This window comes from Tasmannia lanceolata, unplaced genomic scaffold, assembly GCF_043159265.1.
Source record: "Tasmannia lanceolata isolate RefF3 unplaced genomic scaffold, GAP_Taslan_0.1 ptg000011l, whole genome shotgun sequence".
Classification (NCBI taxonomy): Eukaryota; Viridiplantae; Streptophyta; class Magnoliopsida; order Canellales; family Winteraceae; genus Tasmannia; species Tasmannia lanceolata.
This window is the reverse complement of record NW_027518688.1, coordinates 7,477,682-7,503,195: the sequence shown is the minus strand read 5'-3', so window position 1 is coordinate 7,503,195 and position 25,514 is coordinate 7,477,682. Positions and strand designations below refer to the sequence as shown.

Here is a 25,514-nt window from a genome sequence, read left to right as displayed (position 1 = left end):
AAACAAAACCACAAAAGAAATTACAGGCTTGTGAAATGCAGAATTTCTAATAAAGAAAAGTAACCTTTGAGGTGACATTGATCCTGCTTTGCTTTATCTCTCTCTTGATCTGCAGGATAATGAATAACTTTATACTATTGTCCATTGAAAAAACCAGAAACATTCAAAAACGAAGAATTAAAGCATAAAGGGGTAAATATGAAACAAAATATATACACATGATGATCCAGATTCACAATCAGACATCAGACCTGTTAAAGATAATTATAACTCCTGCATTGTAAATATGATCTTCCGTAATTTTCTTTCTCTGAAAATATGCTGGTCACATTTTTTTTGCTTTTTACTTAGCTATACTGTAATTAGCATAATTGATACTATAAATATGATTTTCATTACATGTAAAACTAGAAGATGAAAGAGAGGAGAATGGGCCCTTCACCATGGTCTCAAGCTCCTAAGGAATGTAGACCTGGAAAAGGTGGAAATAGAAGGAGATTAATTGAATGTGATAAGATGGATCAATGGTATACACTCAAGATCATGCAGGTTTGTGGCTTTCTTCGGTGAAATACAAGATAGGGATGGGGGAGTTGCTATTAAAGCCTGTCACGTATAGAGGTCTACGAACGATGTAGCGGATAGGCTAGCCAATGATGGGGTCTTCAGTGGGAGATTGGAGCAGTTCGACTTTTTGCCACCTTGAGTTGTTTCTTTGTCATTGTTTTTATTTTTCTTGTATTTTCTGTACTGACCTTCTCGGTCTTGTACGTTTATGTTAATGAATTTTTTTTTTTTGGATGATTACATTTATATTAATGATATTCACCATTAAAAAAAAAAAAACAAGAAGATAACAGAGAGGAATGTAGCGAGAGTACACAATTCATGGGAAGTGTCGATCTTCCTCATTAATTGTTGCTTAGTTTACATAATCTTATATGTGCAAGAAAAGACTAAAATACCCTTAATAAAGGAAATGGACATAGCTTATGTAAGATGTATATCGACCTATTTTTAATACTCCCCCTCAAGATGATATGTTCTCATGAACATGATCAGCTTTTCAACAAGATGGACATGATGACCTTAGTGAGAACCTTTGTAAGAATGTCTGCAACTTGATCGTGACTCAACATATAATAAAGAAGAATCTCACCACTTTCTACTTTCTTCAAAATTAAATGATAGTCAACCTCTATGTTTGGCCCCCTCATAAAAATATGGGTTCTAAGATAGTTTAACGTATCACAGTAGAGGATGTGACATACATAATCAATGCGAAGCTCAGGAAAAAGGTGTCAACCCCATGTGAATTCTACTATGTCATAGGACCAAGGTTTAAAATTACGAAATTTCGGCCGAAATTCGTTAAAAAAATGACCGAAACTGAAATTTCGGCTGAAATTCAGTAAAAAATAAATTAATTTCATTATTACGCTGAAATTTCGGTAATTTTGACCTAACTTTTGGGGGGGAAAGTAAATTTCAGTAGAAATTTTTTTTAAATTTACATTTTTCCCGAGGTTTTGGCCGAAAATTTTGGATTATGGCCAAAATTTCGAATTTATGTGATTTCGGTGTCAGTCCCATCCAAAATCCCAAATTTTGAGATTTCGGCTGAAATTTAAAACCATGAATAGGATGATACTCTACTTCAGTACTGGATCTTGCAACTGTTCTTCGCTTTTTACTACATGATACTAGGCAGTTGTTCACCATGACATAGAACACAGTCATTGATCTTATCAGGATCACCAGCTCCACCAGCATTAGAATATCCTTCTAACTATTCCTACTAGCTCCATAAAACAATCCATAATCATAAGTTCCCTTGATGTACCTCATGATCCTCTTTACATCTTGTAGGTGTTCTTTGCGATCATGTAAAAACTGATATTGCCTGCTTTATCATACTTGCAATACCAAGTTTAGTGAGATATTGTTGTGTCCAACCATACTCCAATAGGTAACAGGATCTTTGTAAACTGTTGGTTTGCTAATCGGTTTAGAGTTATTTGGAATCTAATAAGAGTATGATACTTCTTTTGCATTAGAATCATTCCTTCCTTGGTTCAGTTATCTCTACACCAAGGAAATAGTGTCATTCTCTAAGATCCTTCATATTAAAGTTTTCTTTTAGACCATCTTTAAACTTTAGAATCTCACGGCTATCAATTCCACTGACTATAATATCAACAACACATACTAAATCTAGTCATACCACATGATGTGTGTTGGATGAAGAATTTTTTCTGTAGCCTCTTATTGTAAGAGTTTGATTAGGTATATCAAACCATAGTTACCAGCGTGGGAAACGAATTCAAGAAAAGAAACGTGAAACGGAAACGTGAAACGCTTGAAAAAAAACATTAGGGGAAACAAGAAACGAGAAGACAATAGAAAATTGTACGAGAAACATCTTTGGAAACACATTAGAAGCCTTTCAGAAACGATAGAAAAAACACACATGAAACACAATGAAAACACGAAATATGTGGTTTTGTAGATTTAAATTTTGTTAATTTCAAATTTCTATTTGAATTTTCTTATTTTTATTTTTTTCACAATATATGCTATTGATTTCTAGTTTAATATCTATTCCACAATTTTTGATGTGGTTTTTCCAAAATGATTTTCGTAAGTTCCACATATGTTTCCTACATGTTTCACGTGCTTTTTCTACGAGTGTTGCATATGTTTATCGTGCGTTTCACACATGATTTACATAAGTTTCTCATATGTTCCTATGCATTTCGGAAACATTTCTCCAATTTTTTATCATATTTCGGAAACGTTTCCGAAACGCGTTTCCCATGTTTTAGGGGAAATGAGTTTCCCATCCACGAGAAACGCGTTTTAGGGGAAACGCGTTTCCCACCCGCCCAAGGAGTTTCCGCCAACTATGTATCAAACTATGTGGTTGGGGCTTATTTCGTTGTGATGGGTCCCACTATTAGTCTCATACATTGCCGTATTATGTTAAATCGTTTATGTTTAGCTTTTTCATTGAAGGCAGTTAGTTGTACTAATGTTTGTCACTTATTAGAGACCTATACGTAAATATGTTAGTCACTTATCTGGGAGAGTTTCATGTCTCGGCTCCGGTATGCGTTTTGACTTTTGATCATGATGGAAATGGAAACGTGTCAGTTTCAGACAGAAATTTCACTAGATATCCTGTAACATTAAGAAAACATATGGAAACATATGCAAATAATGGACATTTAAATAAACTTTCAAGTGCTAGAATAAGCACAAATACATGCTCAAAACCATCAAATAAGCAACACATAATGGTTTAACAACATCGAATATGCAGTGACGTGTTGTCATGTATGTCTGATAATTCAATGCATACCAAATTTCATAGGTAAAACCTAATCATATATGTATGTTATCTTCTAATTTTATGAAGTAGCGCATAGATTTTTATTTTTTATGGATTTATGTCTTTAAAAATTGGGTAAAAGTATATTTTTGAATGAAAACTAATCATATATGCATGCTAGCTTCTAATTTTATTATACGTGAGTTCTTCTCACCTATGTCACAAATGTCGTTCTCGGGAATTTCTCGACAAGGGAAAATCTCGGGATATATTAATTTTTATTATTTGTTTCGGGTTTATATCTGGAAATAAAATGTAAAAAAATATATAAAAATATTAAATATAAGAAAAAAATATAAAATAAAAAAATCGTAAAAATATCGGGATAATATCGTGATATTATCGGGATATTTTATGATAAAAACAAAAATATTGCTAAATTAATAAAATCTCATGATTAGTTCGGGGTTTTGTCGTTTTATCAAAATCTCGCAAACACTATATTTTGAAAATATCGGAGATATTTGTGACATAGCTTCTCGCCCAATCTACCAATTGACGAAGTCCGATTTCTTTTTCATTTTAAAAAGTAATTACTTTATTTATTTTTATGAAAATCCTTCAAAAATTAGGAAGAATTATATTTTCGAAAAAGCTCTATATGCATCCTAGTTTCTATTTTTTATGTGAGTTATGCTTGCCTGATCTACCGATTAATGGAGTTAGAATTTTTATCAATCAAAAATTAATTATTTAGTTGTTTTTGTTAGAAAATCATTAAATTTTTATCATTTTTTATTGATAAAAATTCAATCATTATAGTGTATTCTTCATTATATTATCTGATCTTTTTAAAAAATTATATTTTATGATCTTTATGAAATTAATGAATGAATTGTCTTTTTGCTACATTTTGTATCTATTTAAAGGATATGATATGGCGTTGTATACATTTTCAGTTTAGAAAGGATATTACTATTCCAAACAAGCGCGACAATGCATGTCATTCGGTATTTGATCTTGTTAAACCACTTCGGATAGTTGTCTTGCTTACGTGATGGTTCCTAAGTGTGTATTTGTGCTTATTTGAGCATTTCCTACTGTTTCATCTTAAATTTTCATCATTTGCATGTATCAAAAGTATGTGATTGTACATTTCTTGCTGTAATTGTAGGAAATAGGCATTACACAAAGTCCATAATAAAAACATGAAAACACACCATGTCAGAGATGATCATAAATATGAACTCACCCTAATAATCGACAATATATTCTTGTGTTGGGAAGAAACACCATGCACAGCATGTGTAGGGAAACACAAAGTGTCAATCATTAATATTTTCTGAAATAAAAAGGCTAGAAGAGAAAGAAACTAGGCACGCCTAGTCCGCCCTAAAAATTGGGGTGGGGATACCCTATGTCATAAAAAAAAGAAACTAGGCAGGTAAAAAAATAACACTAGAAGAAGAAGTGTAGAGAGAAGAACGAAACCCAAGAGAGATATCCTATGGTATAAAAAATCAGAGAATGAATAGCCTCATTCAGAAACATTTAATAAAAGAATGACATGATGTGAAGAATTTTACTACTAACCTCAGAAGACCATCTCGTACTTATGGGCATCCCAGCCAGGTTCACAACAGCATTTGAACCTTGGATGCAGTTTTTCCACTCTGGTTCCTCCGCGATTATAATTCCAGGAAAGTCATTGACTATGCAAGTACCAGGCAATCGGATTAGGGCAAATGGAATTTTCAAATATTAGAAAAGCCTAAAACATAATCAGAATAGATAAATTCCAAAAGTGCAAATCTTATTTATGCCAAGCTTCATTGGAGAATAGTTGTTCGAAAATGTGGAAATCATAAATTTTATGGATTCAAGAAAAATATAAAAAAATGTATAAAATGTAAAACAAAAGCACGGCAGATAGTATACAGCGAACAAGTCCAACAATTTTACATTAGATTAGAAAAACAAAGTATGTGGAAATGGCATCTACTTGAGTATGACTAAATTTTATTAGCAGATAAAATAAGAACGAGTAAAAATAGAAGATACTAAAACAGATGTTAATATTGTTGCACTAAAGAACAGGTTTTAATCAAATCAAAGCAATCAACACCAAACATTTATCAACAAATTTACTTGTGTGAAGTCCAACTACTGGCCTTAATTCAATTGGAGGTATATACTTCTGACAAGCGGTAAAAGACTTGGAAGGATGGAACTTGTTAGACACAAATTTTAAGCAAACAAACATTTTACCAGTAGCACACAATCTTGATTTCATCCACGCTTTTCTGGATTAAGATTTTTGATGAGGCCAACAACCTAAGATGGAGCTACGAAATCCCTAAATATGGAGAAGGAATGTCCAAAGATAAAGACGAGGGATTGCTATGTGATAGAAAATGGTCGACCATCTGAAAATAGACAGCCACATTTCCCCCAAATTGTCAGGAAACCAAATCATACGACTTCCCTCATGTTTTCAATCCGATGTCGTTCCAAACATTCATGGGGATGGCAGAATTTTCTTACAGATCATTCCTACACCCTAAAGTGGATTATCATATCACTAAATTTGATCGTGGAGATGATAAGTGGGACACCATGGCCAATTGGTAGTTTTACATTTTTGTTTTTAAGTTTGACATTAATTAGCATGTTGCCGTTAGTTTATTTGTTTCCCAACTCATTCGGTGTTACGGTAATCAGTGTGACCAATTTAGACATTTAATTATGGGTAATTGGGGTCATTTTGAGTTGTTATATAAAGGGGAAAACACAAAAATGGCATTATCTTTTGAATAGTGTGGTAAAACTTCCATCTCGTAGCAGTATATTCCTATTTAGATCTGGGTTTGCTGCAGTGTGCATCCTCGCACAGGTGAGATCCCAACCGTTTCATTTTTTTTACCAGTTGACGTACTTTTGTTGCTCAGAGCCCACGCATCCTCTCTGTGTTGAAAGAATGCAGAAATTTATATTGTTTCTGGACATTTTCTTGGAGTTGTTATTGATTCACCCTTCATCAAAGGAGTAATCTTCTTCCATGCTGGATTTTAGGGCAACATTTTTTATGTTCTTTGAGAGATCTCGTTGTGTTAGTTTTTTGGTTATTTATTATATAAAGTAGTATTTCTTCTTATCATTTGTCTAGTTGTAATTATAGACAGTGTGGAACTGATTGTTATTGTGTTTATTAATTCTCGAAATTCATCCATGGGTTCAATTATTTTTGGAATTTTTCCTTTGAACCATTAAGAAGGGTGATTATTAATTGTTCACATTATTCACTTCAATTGTGTATCATATTATTTATGTTAAGAGTTGTCGGGCTTCTAATACTATTATCAAATATTTTTTTATGGTTGTCATACATCATTTAATTATTGATACTTTGATAGGCATTTATTTACGGTTCCTGGGCTGATGTTTCTTATTGTCGGACATCACATTGGTATTAGAATTTAGAACATTATATTTAGGGTCTCCTATAAGTGGGGTATCAGAGTGTACTATTCAGGGTCTCTACATGGGCAAGGTGCACATTAAGGTCTTGAAGCTCCATATATCATTACATCCCCATCATTTTTTCAGTATAATAATATTTTGTTCAAAAAACGCTAAATAAGAAGTTCATTGTCATCCTAAGATTACTGGAGACAACTATATACAAGGAGACGAGGAAAGCCTCGCCCGCATTGAACATAACAGTTGAAACTTTGAATTTTTATCTTGTTAAAGTATAAAAGATAAATAACACCTTTCTCCAACAGCTTAAGCCTGTGGAGTAACTGGTTATTTAACATGATATCAGAGCTAAAGGTCTCGTGTTCAAACCTCCCAGATAGCAAAAATCCACATGTGATGGTCGGCCCAAAGTGGGACCATATGTGCCACATGTTTTCTAAGTGGGCCACACGTGCGGGGGAGTGTTAAAGTATAAAAGATAAATAACGCCTTTCTCAAACAGCTTAAGCTTGTGGAGTAACTGGTTGTTTAACATATCTTATACTGGTCCCTAGACTTCTTTCCTAAAGAGATGGGGATGCCAATAGATCAATGTGCTAACCATGGTTTTAAATTTTGCCGAAATCTGAAATTTCGGCTGAAATATTTCAGTTTCGGTCCAAACCGACAACGAAAGTACATTAAATCGATTGTTTAAAGGATTTTGGTGAAATTTCGCCGAAATTTACAAGATTTCCACTGAAATTTCTGAAATTTCGGCAAATTTCAACCGAAAATTTGTAAAATACCGAAATTGTTTTTCCGAATTTTACATGATTTCAGCCGAAATTTCTGTTTCAGTTGTGGCCGAAACCGACATTTAAATCCATGGAGCTAACTTTTAGGATATAAGTAAGCCAATTATCTTATATACGTCCAGTTTTTCAAAAGGAAATCGTAGAGAAGCAATGTTATATGACCACCACTAGTGTAAAAATCTTTTATGAAGCAACAGAAAGAATAACTTTCTCCTTGTCAATCCAAGAAAGAAATAAATTAGTACAATGCGCTAAATTTTGATTATATAAAGGCAGAGACAGCTAGATATTATTAAAAATCATTTCTGATGAAAAGATAAAAACTGTAGTTTAGGTACTTTATCAAACTGGTATCATATTCAATGTTTTCCCAAAGTAAAAAAAAATAAAGCTTTGAAAAAGATTAGATAATGCATATTTAACATCCCAAAGCCTAAAATATTTAAAATAATCATTACCTTCTTACCAGGAAAAACTAATTGTGCTTTTGATCTAGAACGTGTCAAAACATGAACACTATGTTTCTCTGCATTTGAAATGAAAAATGTAATGTCATATAAGCTAGTATTTATCTACGTCATAGAGAAATTGAAAAACTAAATGATTAAAAAAAAAGATGTAACAAATTCAAGAATTAGCCAAAAGCCAAATTAAAAAAATAACCTCATGAGCATGAGAAAAGTAATAACTATTAGAAAATGTTCCCAACTCAACCACTGTAAAAACAGCATTACGACTAAAAAACTTGCTCAAAGAACCAGATAATTTATGCTAGTTTCAACTAATTATTGAGGAAAAGAAAGTTCAAACTCTAAATACTAAAACTAGTCAACTTTATTTAAACTAGAGGAAACAAAGCCTCAACATATCATCAACCCAAATGATAAAAGCTGCAATAAGGTGCTGCTATGGTGTATCTCTATTCGTGTGATGTGTTTACACGTTATAGATAGAAGTATACTAGGCATTACAGAATTATCATTGATGACTGAATAGGATATTAGTATACTAGGTATTACAGAAGTATCATTGATGACTGGCAATAATGCAATATATAATTTCCTGGAGTGCATTTGTGTATTTACACTTAATAGGATATAAGTATACTAGGGATTACAGAAGTATCAATGATGACAGGAAATAATGCAATTTATAATTTCCTGAAGTGCATTTGGGTATAACAAACTTTGTTTAAGGGTAGATAGTCAAATATTCCCTACAATTATTTCCATTCCTTTATTATTCTCTAATGGAGCCAAAATCAAAGGATTTGAGCATGGTTTTAAATTTACACGGAAACCGACACGTAACAATTGAAACATTTTCATTTCCCTCCTCACCGAAACCGATACCAAAACCAATACCGAAACTGAAACCCCTACCGAAACCATGATCGTAAGTGTATTAGTGGTATACTATATCAGTATATATTACATGTTTACATCTATATGAATTGAATGTGAAATATAATATATGAATCATGTAGACGTACTCATATGAATTAATGTGAAAAGTGGCATGTACTGAATCATCAGCGCAAGTCATTTTGCGTAACTCTTATGTTTCTTGTGCATATTTAGGATGGGGCCCATCAGGGAAGGCTCTAATGGAAACTTTGTAAATAAGTTCGTAAGTGGTTTATGTTAGAGGGTATTTTGGTCTTTGTTCATGGAACCCTATTTGCACATGTATATATATGTCATATTACATGGGAGCTCTCCTAAGGAGACTCATCTTCTCCCTCATTTCTCGTTCTACTATAGAGACCATGTTACTTAAACAAGTGGTATCAGAGCTAGGGCGTGGTAACCCCGATGTTGCCTCCAAGGATAGGAAAAAGTCCCTAGGGGAAGATCTCAGTAGCCCCAATGTACTTTCAAGGACGGTGAAGTTCCCTAGGAGAAGATCTCGTGGTTCCCACGCTGCCGTCGTGTGGAGGGGCGAGATTGTCCACAGTGCTTCCACGTGGAGAGGGAATTGTTGGGGGTTCCATGCAAAAGCAAGATCCCACATCAGAAAAGTGTGGAGATGTGGATGGGCTAATAAGGGAATGAGCACCCTCCCCTTAACGACTAGCTTTTAAGGGTGAGTTCTACCCGGGTTCTAACAAGTTATATTCTGGTTGCCGTCGATATCGCCATTGTACTCATTGTGGCCTGGACGTCCACTCCGTTGCCTTTTGTTATGATTTTCGTCCGGAGTGCACCCCCCTCAAACATCAGGGCGGGCTTTTGTTGCAGTATCTGATGGCCCTGATCCTTCCTCCACTGCTCATACCGCGCATGCCGATCATGTCACCTTCACTCCACTCAGTAGCCATCCCTCTGGCTTTGTCTCTGCCTCTCAGTCGTGGCTTATTAATTCAGGTGCCTCCCATCATATGATTGGTGACTGGTATTCTTTCTACCTTCCGACCTTCTTCATTCATTTCTTGTGTTACTTTAGCTTATGGGACCACCTCTCCTGTCTTAGGAGTTGGGGTCGCCTCTCTTTCTTCTGCACTTTCCTTATCATCTGTCTTATGTGTTCCTTGTTTTCCTATTAATTTACTTTCTGTTAGTCAGTTGACTAAGGATCTTCATTGTTCAATTACCTTTTCTCCTTTTTCGTGTGTCTTTCAGGGTCTGTCGATTGTGTGGACGATTGGTTCGGATCATGAGGTGAACGGCCTATATTATATTGATCAGTCGGTGCCACTGTTGCTTTACATGCCTCAATTGATGCCTTTCAGTAGCACTGTCATTTAGGACATCCCGTTTTCAATAAGTTGCGCCAATCTAGTCTTCTCTAGAGTCATGTTGCATCCTTAAGTTGTGAGTCCTGTGAGTTGGGTAAACACCATCATGTGTCCTTCCCACCCAACCTCGTTCGTGGAGCTTCTCGTCCCTTTGAGTTGGTCCATTCAGATATTTGGCGTCCTTGTCAAGGTTGCCAGAGCGGGAATCGAAAGTGGGAATCGAAACAGGAATCGAAAGTGGGAATCGAAGGCTCCCGGAATGGCCGGAAGCGAGAATAGTGAAGTCGCCAGAGAGTCCAGGAGAGTCGCCGTAGTCACCGGAGATTCGTCGGGGAGTCGCCGGGAATCGTTGGGGAGTTGGGAATCGCTAAGGAAATCTTCGGGGAATCACCGGAAAATCATGTTTCACAAAATATTAAACCGTGGTTCCCAAAAGTGGGAATCGTGTTTCCGGGGAATCATAAACCGTGATTCCCAAAAGTGGGAATCGAGTTTCCAGTGATCCGAATCGGGATTCCCATTGTTTGGGGATTCGAGAAGATTCCCGTTTCAGATTCACGAACCGGAGAATCACGGTTCCCACTCCCAGAGAAGAATCCTGCTTCCTTAGTCCTTGTAGAACCTCCTCCTTATATTGTTTCCGATATTTTGTCACATTCATTGATGATTATTCGCATATGACTTGGTTGTTTTTGTTGAACGATCATATTGAGATCTTCTCTGCTCTTTGCACCTTTTACCATGAGGTGTGTACTCAGTATAGTAGTTCTGTTCAGTGCTTGAGGACCGACAATGCCAAGGAGTACTTTTCCTCAGCTTCTGAAACCGGAAGTGGGCTAGAAGGTGTGTTAAGGGATCTTTATGTGTTGTCAAGCTGGGAGAAACGTAAACTACATTTTGAACTGGGTGAAGTGGCACATCCATAGTGGTTTGTCATTCATTTCCGTAAGACCCTTGTCGGCATCGGTTCGGAAGCGGCTAATAAGATAGGGGGAGGGTAGTTTCCCCAGTCGCTCGTAGGCCCCTAGCAGGCACATATGATCCTTTAGCCTTTCCTATTGAACCGCACCATGGTTCAGCCTTTCCTCGGGGAAGGGAAGGGAACGTATCTCATTCACAATGGAACAGAATGGTCTCGCTCGATGCGTGATTTGATTTGGTGTATATTCACCATTAGAGTTCTAGAAACTTCGAAACTCAAACCCCAACCTAGAAAAGAATGCTACAATGTTATAAATTCTCAACTTAACACCCCCTCTAACCCCAACCTAGAAAAGAATGCTACAATGTTCGAAATTCTCAACTTAACACCCCCCTTAGCTTCACGACCTCCCACTACTTCATCTACCGAAATGACCGAGCAGATCTCATGTATTCTAGCATTCAACCAGCCCATTACCTATTCGGTCCGTCAGGGAATGAACGACTAGCGCTTCCGGACTAGGAATCAAACCTCTCCCTGTAACGTTAGCGAAGTGCAGTTAGCAAGGAGAGCGGGCGTACTTCAAGCAGCAGGAAGTTGGCAAGCAAGAACGAATATCCGGCCGGAAGTCAAGACATGAAATCTATACTGGAATAGAACCCAACGGCTAAATTCAAAAGTAGTTAAGGAAGAAAGCATCGGTTGCCCAAGGGGAACCTCTGTGAACGTCCTTATCTAGTTCTATCTCTCTCCGAAGGTGTATCTCTCCACTGCCGCAGGTAGCGAACCATAGTATTCATTCTTATGGTAATGGGAATGAGAAACAAGAGATACGTTTTCTCGAAATACAACAAAGAATCACTTCAGTTACAGAACTTGCACTTGAACGGAACTATATAGATTATTTATCTTCTCTCGAGCACCTTCGCTACCCGTAACCCGGAACTGCCCATAACGAAAGGAGTATGGCCCTGCAAGACTCCACCAGGTATTGATTCTTTCTTTCGGACACCCCATTCTGCTGCGGAGTATGAGCACACGACAACTCATGTTTGATTCCTATCTTCAGGAGCATGGAAGAAAACTCCCTTGACACATATTCTTCGCCAGAGCCTAACTCATAGGGCGTGCAATGGCGTCACTTAACATTGCCCCCCCCCCCCCCCCCCCCCCATTAGTCAGTTCGCATGCTGCTTGTAGGCGAAACTCTCGTCGTAGTTTAGCAACCAAATACGCGAGGGGTAATATCAAAGATTTCCAGATTTGGCTTAAGAATAAGAACTTGAAAAGGACTCAACCCATTCAAAAAGATTTTTGGCATCCCATTTATCAAAAACACAGATGTCACCAGAGGATTTTAGTCTTTTGATCTTTCGGTTCACGTTCTGTGCCCCAAACCGTTTTGAAAGGAATGATTTGTCAAATCCACCAGGTAAAGAAGATAGGTCAAAATTCCTTAAGTCAGTGGTCCAGGAGGATTCACAATAGATAGACACTCGCTAACGCTAACGATTTTTAGATAGGGGATGAGCTTTTCATCTTTTGCCTGCCTTCCATTCTCCTGTAACGTGGCTGGTAACTCATTTTGAGTCGTAAAAAAATTATTTTGTTAAAAAAAGGGGGGTGTTCCTCAATTATGGAATGGAAATAAGGAAAGGAATACGTTGACATGGTTACGACGACGTCGAGTTGGCAGCGGAGGAAGACTCGGCATTCAGGTGAGCCGCCCAGTGGTGTAGTAAGTAGTAGCTGGTCTTTTCGTATGATCAACCACACTGGGACTGAAACAAAGCAACGAAAAGCAGACCCGATTTCCAGATTAACCGTCCCACTACCTGGCTAAACAAGAAGGCAGCAATACAATGCTCCTTAGTTAAACCATCGAAGATAATGAATTGTATCTTTTGAAAGGTACCCTTCATTACCGAGGGCCTTCGGATGACCCCCTACGACTATATCCAAGACGTGCCAGAGTAGGACCTTGTCTCCTGGATTGAAATTCTTCTCTTTGGCATGCTTGTCAAAGGATTTCTTCATTCGATTTTGATGTTGCTTCATTCCCAGATCTGAGCTACCCGGATCAACTCACCAGTTAGCACAGTTCGACTTCAAGCAATCGGGAGAGGCGCCGAGTACATAGACGAGGCTGTCCCGAGAATGAAACCCCATTCCCTCCTGCTCTGGAACTCCTTAACTTCAGTTGAACAAAAAAGGTTCAATCTTATGAAACCGTAGCGATCATCAATGATTCATTTAGTCATTAGACTCAAATCGACATAGTTGATTAATGCCCATATTAGTAAGGGCCCCTCGTATATCAATCACGATGTTGAATGAAACTATCCATGGAATCGTGCGCCGTGTGAAACATAGATCATCATCGTTCTTAACCAAGACTCAGGATCGAAGGGGATGGGAAATCCGGATCCGAATCAATCATGAAATCAGGAAATCATCAATCTGAAGCAATCGTGTGTTCCATTTGGATCGTGCCAGGGCAAGCATTCTCACGTGTACACATCTTAGAAGCTCATTTGATCTTGACTATTACAATAACCACCGGTTCAGCAATCGTAATAGTAGGGGCGATGAACCAGGAATGAAGCCCAATCCATCTTCTGAACCAACGAGTGAATCGGTACAAAATGTAATCGATTCATCGGCAAAGACTGCTGCTAGTCCATGATGTAGATGCACACAAATGTGGTTAAGCCACCTTTTTACTAATGGTCCCCGCCATACTATTGGAAATGAAGGCCCTACTATAGCCCCTCTCACGTATGTTGACATTGGAAGCTGGGTTCAATGCCTAACAAAAACGGTCGAAAAGAAAGGGGGGCTGCTGAGTAAGGGAGGGGTCGGTATTCTAATATGTAAGCCTTCTTCCCAGTTTGGACTAAAAGAATGTTGTAGAAAACCGATACCAAAGGAGTGTACTTTACTTAAGCAAGTGTACTAAACGAGGGGCTGTTGAGTAAGGGAGGGGTCGGTATACTAATATGTCTTTTTTCTCTCACGGCAGAGTATCAAACCATGAACGGAGAAAGGCATGAGAAAAAAGCATATTGGCTAGTGATTGTGAGACCCCAATTCTTGACTGGAAGGGACACCAAAGGCCTCTACCCTTCCATCCCTTGGATCGATACCTAGAGACCGTCTGCCCTATCACCCGCCCAATGCTTACTGTCTAGATTGGTTCGTCAGGAGCGAAGAGTTCGGTGATATGCAAGAACAGTCTATTTATCATATTTATCTCCTCTCATGCGATTTGCCTTTGATGAGCAAAATCCTCGCGCCACAACACAAGTCTTGCCTTATATCTCTCGACAGTGCCGCCTTGTCCATCTTGAGGCCTTCTCTTTATCTTGTATACCCAGCAATCATCATTTACTAATAGGGCGTGAGAGGGGGCTTTAGAGCCCGATAAGATTGTCAGATATCTAGATACATATGATTCTCAAATCAGAGAAGAATTTACGCGAGTCGAGAATGAGATAGGGGTGTAGCAGCGGCCAGGCTTACGCAACCATGTTCTGAGCATTCAAACAACCAGTTCCCATAGGACATTGAATTAGAACGTAGATCTTGTCCGCATGTGCAAAGCTCAAGTATTGGCACTTAGAAACTAAAGGAGAACCGTTTTTGCTAATAATTATAATAAGATTGGAGCTCAACTTGTTCACTCTGATTGGTTAGATCTTCCCCTTCATAAACGTCTTTGTATTATTAAGGTATTGAACACGCACCGTCATCATCAGTTACTAATATATAACTCTTAGGTGCTAAGAATATACCTTTCTTTACAAAGTGATGGGCTGAAAAGGAAGAGTTTTTACCTAGAGTTTATTAAAATTTGATCAAATTCGAGGTTCATCTATATATAGAGTTAACCAGAAACTAAGACTGTTAAAGACAGAACTGAAGAAATTCCACTGTAAGAAGTTTGGAACAAGCTATCCCTATCCGGACCGGACTGGAAGAAAAGAAAGGTGATACTGATGCCATTTAAGAGTCAAGAGTTAAGGAAGGAAGTTTATTGGAGGGCGCTTAAATCACTTCTGAAGTATTGAATTGACTAAAAAAAAACAAGGGGGATCAAAAGACCTCTCGAATCAACTTGTTGGTCTCATGGTATATCTCAGTATAGAGGATGATACCAGGGATTTGTATTTGTTTATAAACTCTCCTGACGGATGGGTAATACCAGGAATAACTATTTATGATACTATGCAATTTGTGCCTTATGAGACTATGCAATTTGTGCCACCAGACGTACATACAATATGCATGGGATTAGCCGCTTCAATGGGATCTTTTATCCTAGTCGGAGGAGAAATTACCAAGCAGGTAACTTCTTATTAGCCACTTCTATCACCACCCGACATTAGCTATTCTTCCTCTTCATCATTTCTATCCCCTATCATAACAAGAGATGGACTGGACTTTACTTACTATACAGTAGATGAGAATAGACCCACTATGGATTGAATGAAACTGAAGAAGTTCATCCCGGCGCATCAACTGATCCATGAACCAATATCTTGGTCATCTGACCAAGGAGCATCATGTTGGCTTTGAAGCAGATGCATGGTACTCGCATTTTGTAGACGTGGTTCAGTTATTCCCATTTGTCTCTATTTATTGAGGTATATGAAGGAACAAATAAGTGGATTGGGGAATGAAAACTCGAAGACAATTGAAAGCTGACTTCAAAAGGTAGTATCGGGAGCAGGCTCAACCCTGTATGTAGTAGATTCCGGTTGGGGGAGGGGCGTCGCTTGGCAACAGGCCTATTGTGAGCTCCCCCTTTGTTCTAAAGATCTAGCGATTCGAGACATGTGGTTACTAAAGAAAATGCCAGTGGCGGTTTCTTTCATCTCCTAGCTTGTTCCATGTCTTGCTCTGCTTTCCTTATTTTCTTTTGAAGCTCAAAGTATTGTGCTTTCATGGCTTAGAACGGAGCAGTTTTTTCTTTCTTGTAACTCCTTCAGGCGAATAGGCAATGGAAACCCTTCTCTCAACGGCATATTCTTAAAGTTCCTGATTGGATCTTACGCTACCGGCCCAAACTCCAGAGATATTTCAGTTCCGACATGGCATTGATCTTCTGGTGAAGTGGCAATAATGTATCCAATCCCTTTTCCAACCAAGGATACTAAGTCTGACCGAGGAGGACATATTTTTTTCATAATTTCCGTATGGTAATGGGTTGCCCAGGACTCGAACCCGGAGCAAACGAAAGGATCTCAGCTAGTGTAGGGTTCTCATCCCACAGACCTCATAGAAGTACCCCCCTGATCTACACTGGCAGGAAGGCCAACTAGGTATACCGGGATCTGTCCGGGTAGAAATCAATCCTACGAAGGATTCCAGTAGTCTCTCTGTTCCAAAGCTTGAGTGCTTCTTTCATCAGGCGTCTTCCCAAGGTTATTGTGGAATCAAATTTCCTGATGCCTTTGAACGAGAGTTCACGATCTGATCTATGACGTGTTAACCGTCGGAGGATGGCTAAGAATGTCCATTAAAAGGAGCGGACCGATGGGGTCGTTTTTCAAGCACGAATAGAACGATCTAAAGGGGTTGTGCAACCTAGAAATGTCTATCTTCAAAAAGGAAGATACAAGCTTTAAGATACTGGGATTGAGCATTGCCTTCTGAACCCTTCGATTTGCTCTTAGTGTCCGACTGTATAGAAAATCCTCCTTGATTAACCCGCCCATGGATTCAGCAGCAGTTCGAAAGGTTGACCTATTCAGGAATCTCCAGATCTATGCTTATTTTCAACTCCCGGAAGCTATCAAAGGCGGGCTGGCTGTGCCGGGTATAGCTGAGAGCCTGGTTCAGCTAGAACAACGTTAGTAGGGAAGATTTGAGTATACAACTATCAAATCCTTGTATTGTTTTCCACATCGTTATTTCCTATATCTAGAGACAAATAAGGTTCAGATTTCCAGCAGTGACAGTGAGGAGGAGGATGTTTCAGAGAGCAATGGCACGGGCTCAAAAAATCTTGAAGAGTGAGAATGCAAAAGTTTATTCGAATGTTGACGCTAGCCGAGCTTTTCATAGAGTATTTTCAGCATCGCTTCCTTCACAGATAATACCAGGACCCTTGTTCCCCCGTCCAGACGGGCCCCTCTAACGGGATCGCCCCCAGAGAACCTCATTGAAGGCCCGCCTGGCCCAGACCTTCACCTTTCTATGTCAAGTAATGGTGACCCGTCGAAGACTGGAGCCTCGTAACATGCTGACGAAGACCTCCGAACACCCGGTTTTGACAAACCCATTCTTCCTACACAAATCATGAGGATTGATTGTTTTTTCTATGATGACTCAGCTCCCAAACCTGCAAGCTTCTACGTTGAAAAGACAGGTCGACGCTAATTCATGGAGTCAATAGGGAAGATACGGCTCGGAAGGGAGACGGTTTTTATTAGACTATTTCAGACGCGGCCCCCAAGCACGCGAATGCGGAGAGAGAGGTTAGTTTCATACTTCGGAAGGTTCGATCCCTCAATTGGGGACCTCACTCGCACGCAAGCTTGTGAAAGCCCCAGGGATTATTAAACGTAAATCTGTTCACAAACCTATGCAAACTGGGTCAAAAGCTGCGGATAGCCTGTCGTGGGGATCCCACTTTCAAAGGACCAGCCCACCTTAGCTTCATCCAAAATGCCTATCTTCAAAAAGGAAGATACAAGCTTTAAGATACTGGGAGTGAGCATTGAATCTAGCTTTGATAAGATAAAGTCACGATCTACCTTATGTATCATGGGCGCAAGATCCATACTGTGAAATGAGCAAGCTTAAAACGCAGCAAAACAGAGTAAAGAGCAGAAAATAAACCCAACTTCCAATATATTGCTGAAATACACTACCGATTACTGTTGTAATACAGATCTGCTCAAATACAACCCAAAATGAAAGAAAAATATGGATGTAAAGGTTATGTAAAAAGAATAATCTTCTCCTTTGATCATAATCAAAAATGGAAAGTGTTAATCAGAAGTGGGGAGAAGCGATGGTAGTGGTGCTGCTTCAACTCAAGGATTTGAGCCTTTCCCGCTTGCTGGCTTTCCTTTCTGAGTCCTCGGTTTTTTTTTTTACATTACATAAGGTAACTTGCTTACTTAGTGCTTGCGCTAAGGATCTAAGGATTCAGAGTTGTGGAGAGAGATACGCGGAGATAGAGGTTAGTTCCTATTCCTTTCTTATCGATCGGGTCCTTGAGTCCCATGGTATCCTTCATCAGTCTTCTTTTGCGTATACCCCCTAGCAAAATGGGGTTGCAAAGCGGAAGATGAGGGCTTTACTTGACATAGCTCGTACTCTTCTTTTTCAGATGAAGGTCCCCAAGCCTTATTGGAGTGATGCTTGTCTTACGTCTTGCTTCCTTGGGAACCGTCTTCCCTCTTCAGTGTCAGGTGGTCATTCTCCCTTTTCAATCCTTCACCCTTCGGGTGATCCATTTCATTTGACTCCCCGTGTTTTCGGATGTGTGTGCTTCGTTCATAGGCTGTCTCCTAGGGTAGATAAGCTTGATCCTAGTTCTGAGAGGTGCATCTTCCTGGGATATTCTCGCACTTAGGTAGAAGTGCTACAGTCCTATCCTACAGCGGATGTTTGTATGTGCTGATGTTACATTCTTTGAGGATATCACCTATTTGAGACCCACTGCTACTGGTTTTGTTCCTCAATCTAGGGTACCTCTTCCTATACCTAGCCCTGTAGTCCCTGTGTCTGGGGTGCCTCTTCCCCTTCCTAGCCCTGTCGTCCCTACTCCGTTCAAACAGGTGAAGGTTTATTCTCATCACCCTCGACAAGTGGTGTCCACCGATACGACTGCTCCTATATCCCAGCCACCTCACTCAGATCCACCTCTTCAGTCTGGTGGATTCGCACCAGGTATTGATCCTCCTACTTCTCTTGAGTCCCCTATTGCTTCTAGAACTCGTTCGCGGTCTAGTGCTCATCATATGTTTTATATGATCATCCTTCTCCCTCCTACATGAGTTTTCTTTCATCCTTATCATCTCACAGTAGACCTAAGTCTCTTGCAAAGGCCTTATCACATCCAAGTTGGCGCTCTGCTATGGAGACTGAGATGGAGGCTCTTGCCTCTAACCATACATGGGGGTTAGTTCCAGTGCCTAAAGGTACCCAAGCTGTTGGTTGTCGTTAGATATTTACTGTGAAAAATCTGCCAAATGGTATTATTGATATATTGAAAGCCCGTTTGGTAGCTAAGGGCTATACTCAAACCTTTGGTGTGAAATATACGAAGACCTTTTCCCCATTTGCGAAGATACTGCCTATTCAAGAGCTCATTTCGTTGGTAGTTAATCGTGGTTGGCCTCTATCAATTGGATGTTAAAAAACACCTTCCTACATGGTAACCTCTCTAAAGAAGGGAGCAACCTCCTGTGTTTGTTGCTCACGGGGAGATCAATTCTATTTGTCGCCTTAGGAAGGCGTTATATGGGTTGAAGATGTCTCCATGAGCTTGGTTTGGCAGATTTAGCGAGGCTATTAGGCGGCTTGGTTTGAGACAGTGTGTTGTTGATCACTCCGTATTCAATGTTCATTCTGGTGATGACTATAGCCTTTTGATTGTGTATGTGGATGACATCGTGGTTACTGGGGATGATGAGTCAGGTATTCAAAAGCTCAAGAAGTTTCTTCAGATGGAGTTTTGTACTTGAGACTTTGGACATCTACGGTACTTTCTAGGTATAGAAGTGGCATACTTCCGTGGTGGTATTTCCTTGTCACAGAGGAAATGCATTCTTTATATATTAGAGGAGATGGGATCCTTAGGAACAAAACCAGTTGAGGTTCCTATGGATCCCAATGTGAAGCTTCTCCAGGATCAGAGAGAGCTGTTAGAGGATCCTGGTAGGTATAGGAGAATGGTGCGCAAATTGATATACTTGACTGTAACTCGCCCGAATATATCACATGAAGTGGGAGTAGTGAGTTAATTTATGAGTCCTCTTCATACTTCGCACTGGGGAGCAACATTGCAGATAGTGACGTACTTGAAAAGTGCTCCATGAAAAGGTTTGTTCTTCAAGAAGTATAACCACTTGAGGATAGAAAGATTTAGTGATGCAGATTGGGCAGGATCTCCAGCAGATAGGAGATCGGCTACTGGTTATTGCACCTTTCTTGGAAGATATCTTGTGTCCTAGAGCAGTAAGAAGCAAGAAGTGGTAGCTCGTTCTAGTGCAGAGGAAGAATATCGAGCCATGGCCCATAAATGTGGGGAGTTGACCTGGTTGAGGTCTCTACTGTTCCAAATCGATTTTCCTTCATCTTCTCCAACGTCACTCTATTGTGACAACGGGGCAGCACTTCACATTGCTTCCAATCTAGTGTTCCATGAGAGGACGAAGCATATTTAAGTAGATTGACATTTTGTTCGTGAGAAACTTCAGAAAGGAGAGATTAGAATCGTCTTTACTTGGTTTGGAGATCAGTTGGCAAATGTATTCACCAAGTCATTGGGGAAATCCGGATTGAGAGATATTTGTAACAAGCTAGGGTTGTATGATATACACTCCAACCAGAGGGGGAGTATTAAAGGGTATTTTGGTCCTTGTTCATGTAACCCTAGTTGCACATTTATATATGTCATATTACATGGGAGCTCTCCTAAGGAGACTCTTATCTTCTCCGTCATTCCTTCTTCTCCTGTTGAGACCATGTTACTCTAACAGTTTTTATATATAAAAGCATATGGGTCATGGGGTTGGAATACAACCTCTGCTTTATTCTCTCCTCTTTCTTTCTTCTTTCCTATCCCTCTATCTTCTTTCCTATCCCTCTATCTTCTTCTCTCCTTTCCTTTATGAATTGGGTGCACCTCCAAGGGTTGTTTGTTTTCCTTTTTTTCACTTGAACACATACTATAGGTGCCATGTGTATAGCCAGGCCACTAAAGAATACCAACTTTGGGTTTCAAGACAAGTAAATAGGGCATATTCTCTACATAGAATAGGAAGCTTTCGAAATTCAAACTCATATCAGCTCAACATAAAATGGAAGAAGAAAAAGAAAAGCATCATCCACTGTAGGGTTTCAAAAAGAACCCAAGTGACATCAACAAATTATTAAGTTGCCATGATTAGAAGAAAGTACAAAGCAAAGAAGACAAGTATGAATATGCAAAACTCAAACCACAATTTCAGAAAAAAAAAGCTATAGAGGAAGTACAGAGCAAAGAAAACTACCATGAATATGCAAAAATCAACCCACAAATTCAGAAAAAATTGGCCAAGTACACATAAGAAATATAAATACTGGGAGTTTCTTTTGAAACCCGCAAGCATAAGAAATAAGTTTTGGGAAGAGATGCTCCCACTCACTTATGTATTTATATAAAGAGAAAAGTACAAAGACCAAAGTGCCCTCACCCACATATACACTATTACACTCTAACACCCCGCTTAAGCTGGAATGTAGATGTCATACATTCCTAGATTGTTACATACATTCCTAGCTTGTTACAAATATCATTTTTCTGGGCTTACTCAAGGGCTTGGTAAATACATCAGCTAGCTAATCTACGGATCTAGTGAAAGTAGTGCATATGTTCCCTTTTTAATTCCTTTGGCGTATAAAATGATAATCCACCTCTATGTGCTTGGTTCGCTCATGAAATATAGGATTCGTGGCAATGTGAAAAGCAGTTTCTTAGAAATTGACTAGGGTTAGAGGAGAGGAAGAAGAAGATGAGTGAATGATGGAGAGTCTCTGACAAATGAAATGGCAGTCGACCTTGATGTGTTTCTTTCGCTCATGAAAGACTGGATTTGTCGCAATATAGATGGCAGCCCTGTTGTCACAATACAACTGTGAAGGCGAAGAAAACCTAAAACCCACCTCAGACTATGGTTTTAAATTTCGGCGGAAATCCGGCATTTCGGCCGAAATGTGTCGGTTTCGGTGGACACCGACACCGAAACAACATGGACTCGGGAAAATACATTGTGTCGCCCGAAATTTCGGCGAAATTGCCGGAACACGTGGTGTCGGTGGGAAATTTGCACGAAATAACCCTGAAAATTGGAATATATGTGCCCCTGTTTTTACCAAGGACAGCTCCATATAGTGTATACAAGTAGCCATAAATACACTAGAGGGGGTTATCCCAAGTAAAACAAGGGCTGCATATATCACTTACCTTATTTTTTTGGAAGTGACAGACGGATAATTAATTGGGAAACCATCTTTGGTGCAGCTTTATACATGTGGCAGTGATAGTTCCGAGGATTGTCTTTATTTTTTGCAAGTAGAGAGCAAAAGGTGAAAGTGACACTCTATAAGAATCATAGGAAATCTTCTTCCTGCCACATGTCACAGCAATGATGTATTTCACTGTTGCCTTTTTCTTGTAAACACAGCAAAAAGTAAGTTGCTGATATTAGCAGTGCATTTATTTATAAATGCAATTACTTATCTTGTCCTTTATAATTTAAGCAGTTGTCAAGGGTTATTAGGGTACCCAAAAAGAATATCATATACTAATTATAAAAGAAAGGACAAGCTGAATTTGTGTAATTAAAGAGAGGGTGCAAAGAAAGTGACGTGATATTGTCTCCCCTTTTTTACTTGGGACAGCCCCCACTAGTGCATTAATGGCTACTTGTTAGCCCAAGGGTTCAACAAGTACTCCCATTGAAATGTTTTGATGATTAACAAACTCAATTTGTTATAAAATAAAGGTTTTATACACTAATGATTTCCATTGGCAAAGTTATGGTGTTCACAGCGTAGCATCCTCAAGAGTGCATAACAAATGGCAAATCATTCAAGCTCAAAGTGATATCAAAGGCATGAAGAAGGCATCACCATCTCAAAGGTATTCAAAGACAAGGTTGAACTCTAGCCTAACAAGAATGGCAATCAACTCAAAAGTTCAAGCTTGGCTCAAGCATCAATGGAGTTGAGTGAAGACATGTCAAAGCCTCTACAAGGTGCCAACAAGATTGAAGACCAAGTAGAATTAAAATGTAAATGGTCCTTCATGTATAATCTAGATCTATGGCACAAAGGAGAGTTAAAATCAAACTAAGTAGAACTTAATGGGTTTGTGAATGTTCATAGTGGTGTCCCAACATTGTTGGACCCTCATGACATTCCATTTAACTTGATAAATTAGAGTTCCAAAAGCCCAAATAAAATCAGCAATAAAAACAGGAAATTCTGATGATTATAGGCTTCTCGGAACTCCGAGACCGAGAATTGTTCCAGGTTCAAAAAATATAAGGACTCGGAGCTCCGAGCCCGAAGTCCGAGAAGACCGTTGGGGAGCTTAAAAATTGTGTATTTTTCTCCCCTCTATATATATGAACCTTGGGACTCTTGGAGAATCAACAAAGGAGTTCAAAAAATATTCTAAGAGCACTAAAAGGCTTGATTCTCTTTCTCCTCAAGATTTTCACTCTCCATCTCTCTCTTGTGCCTTTACCTTAGATTATTCTTGAGAGACTTTTGGGTTTTCATTTGTTGATCCTTTTCTTATGAGAGTGAGTGAGCCTTACTTGTAATTAGCCTATCTAGAGGCAAGCAAGCTAAAACCTTTCATCTTCTTTGTATTTGGCACAAAGGGCGCCGTAGTAGACCCTTGGAGCTTGAAGCTCGATTTGTACAAGGCGGAAGGAACGCCGTATTTAAGTTCCTTGGAGAAGATAGTGGAATCCTCAAGGAGGGTAACTTAAGAAAAGTGGAGTAGGTCTTGAGCTAAGACCGAACCACTATAAAAATCCTTGTGTCAAAACTTCTTTGTCTCTTCACCTCTTCTCTTGTGGTAAGCTTTTTACTATTGCTTTAAATACTATTTTTTATTTCCTATTCAATCTAAAACTAGTGCAATCTAAGTTTTCAATATCCTTAAAATTTGAAAAGAAACCCAATTCACCCCCTCTTGGGTTGCTAAGTGGAATTTCACTACTGTTTTACGCTAGCAAGGGTTGTCCCAAGTAAAAAAAGGGTTGAAAATATCATTTCCAAAAGAAAAGGTAACGGATGGTCAATTGATTTTTAGTGGAATCCAGCTCACATACTTTCTATATCAGAGATAAGGATAGAGACGGGAAGAGGCAGGTCTTTCTGACTTTCCTTTTGAATTGACAGATCCTTTTTTTTCTTTGAAATGCTAGTAGCCAACTCACACACTTTCTCTATCTCTCTTGTGAGCCCTTTTTTTTTTAGAATGCTAGTAGCCAACCCGCACTATGGCATACTCTCATTTAATCGGTCCTACATGTAAAAAAATTTCTTTTTCTTTTTTTAAAGGGAATGTTCCGAAATTTTGGACCAAAATTCCAAATTTTCGGCCGAAATTTTGAAATAAATTTTGAAATTTCGGTCCGAGATTTCAGAATTTCGGTCCAAAATTTCAAACTTATTTAAATAATCATTTCGAAATTTTACCAAATTTTGGTTCGATTTCGCTGAAATTTCGGATTTCAGTGGGGTCTGAAATCGGTACCGAAACCGAAATTTAAAACCTTGCCTCAGACAAGAGAGACGTCAACCAAATGATCTCTGTACTAGTATGAGCCATTGCTCTGTATTCTGCCTCAACACTTGACTTTGCAATGGAGTCCTGCTTTTTGCTTTTCCATGAGACCAGATTGCCTCCCACAAAGGTACAGTAGCCTGTAGTTGATCTCCTATCAGCAGGAGATCCAGCCAAATCAGCATCAGAGAACCCCTCAATGCGCATATGACCATGCCGTTTGAATAGTAAACCCTTTCCTGGTGCACCCTTCAGATACTTGAGAATTTGAACTATTGCACTCCAATGTGAAGTGCAAGGAGAGGTCATGTACTGCCTAACCACTCCAACAGCGTAGGATATATCAGGACGAGTAACGGTAAGGTATATGAGCTTACCTACCAGCCTCCTATACCTACCAGGATCCTGCAACAATTCACCCTCGTCTGAAACTAGCTTTACATTTGGATCCATAGGTGCAGACACAGGTTTTATGCCAAGTTTCTTGTTTCCTCCAACAAGTCCAAAACATACTTCCTTTGTGATAGAGATAACCCACTAGAGGAGTATGCCACTTCTAACCCAAGGAAGTATCTGAAGTACCCCAAGTCTTTTGTAGCGAACTCTCTTTGTAAGAATATCTTTAGCTTCTGAATCCCTCTTGAGTTACTGCCTGTAATAATAATGTCATCAACATATACAATCAACAGAATGCATCCTGCTGAGGACTAATGGTTGAATAC

General features: G+C 39.1%; 1 protein-coding gene across 2 annotated transcripts in view; it reads right to left on the bottom strand.

Annotated features, from left to right (window-relative positions):
- SULA (NAD(P)-binding Rossmann-fold superfamily protein) overlaps positions 1–25,514 on the bottom strand; it is a 74,755-nt gene that overhangs the window by 33,487 nt on the left and 15,754 nt on the right. For both annotated transcript variants that reach the window (XR_013253772.1, XM_077390352.1), the window contains exons 4-6: positions 8,075–8,134; positions 4,925–5,043; positions 65–109 (exon numbers count right to left, since the gene is read on the bottom strand). Coding sequence is in view for 1 of the 2 variants with exons in the window: in XM_077390352.1 (XP_077246467.1) it covers positions 65–109; positions 4,925–5,043; positions 8,075–8,134 (224 nt within the window). In the remaining variant the exon portion in view is untranslated. The remainder of the gene's footprint in view (positions 1–64; positions 110–4,924; positions 5,044–8,074; positions 8,135–25,514) is intronic.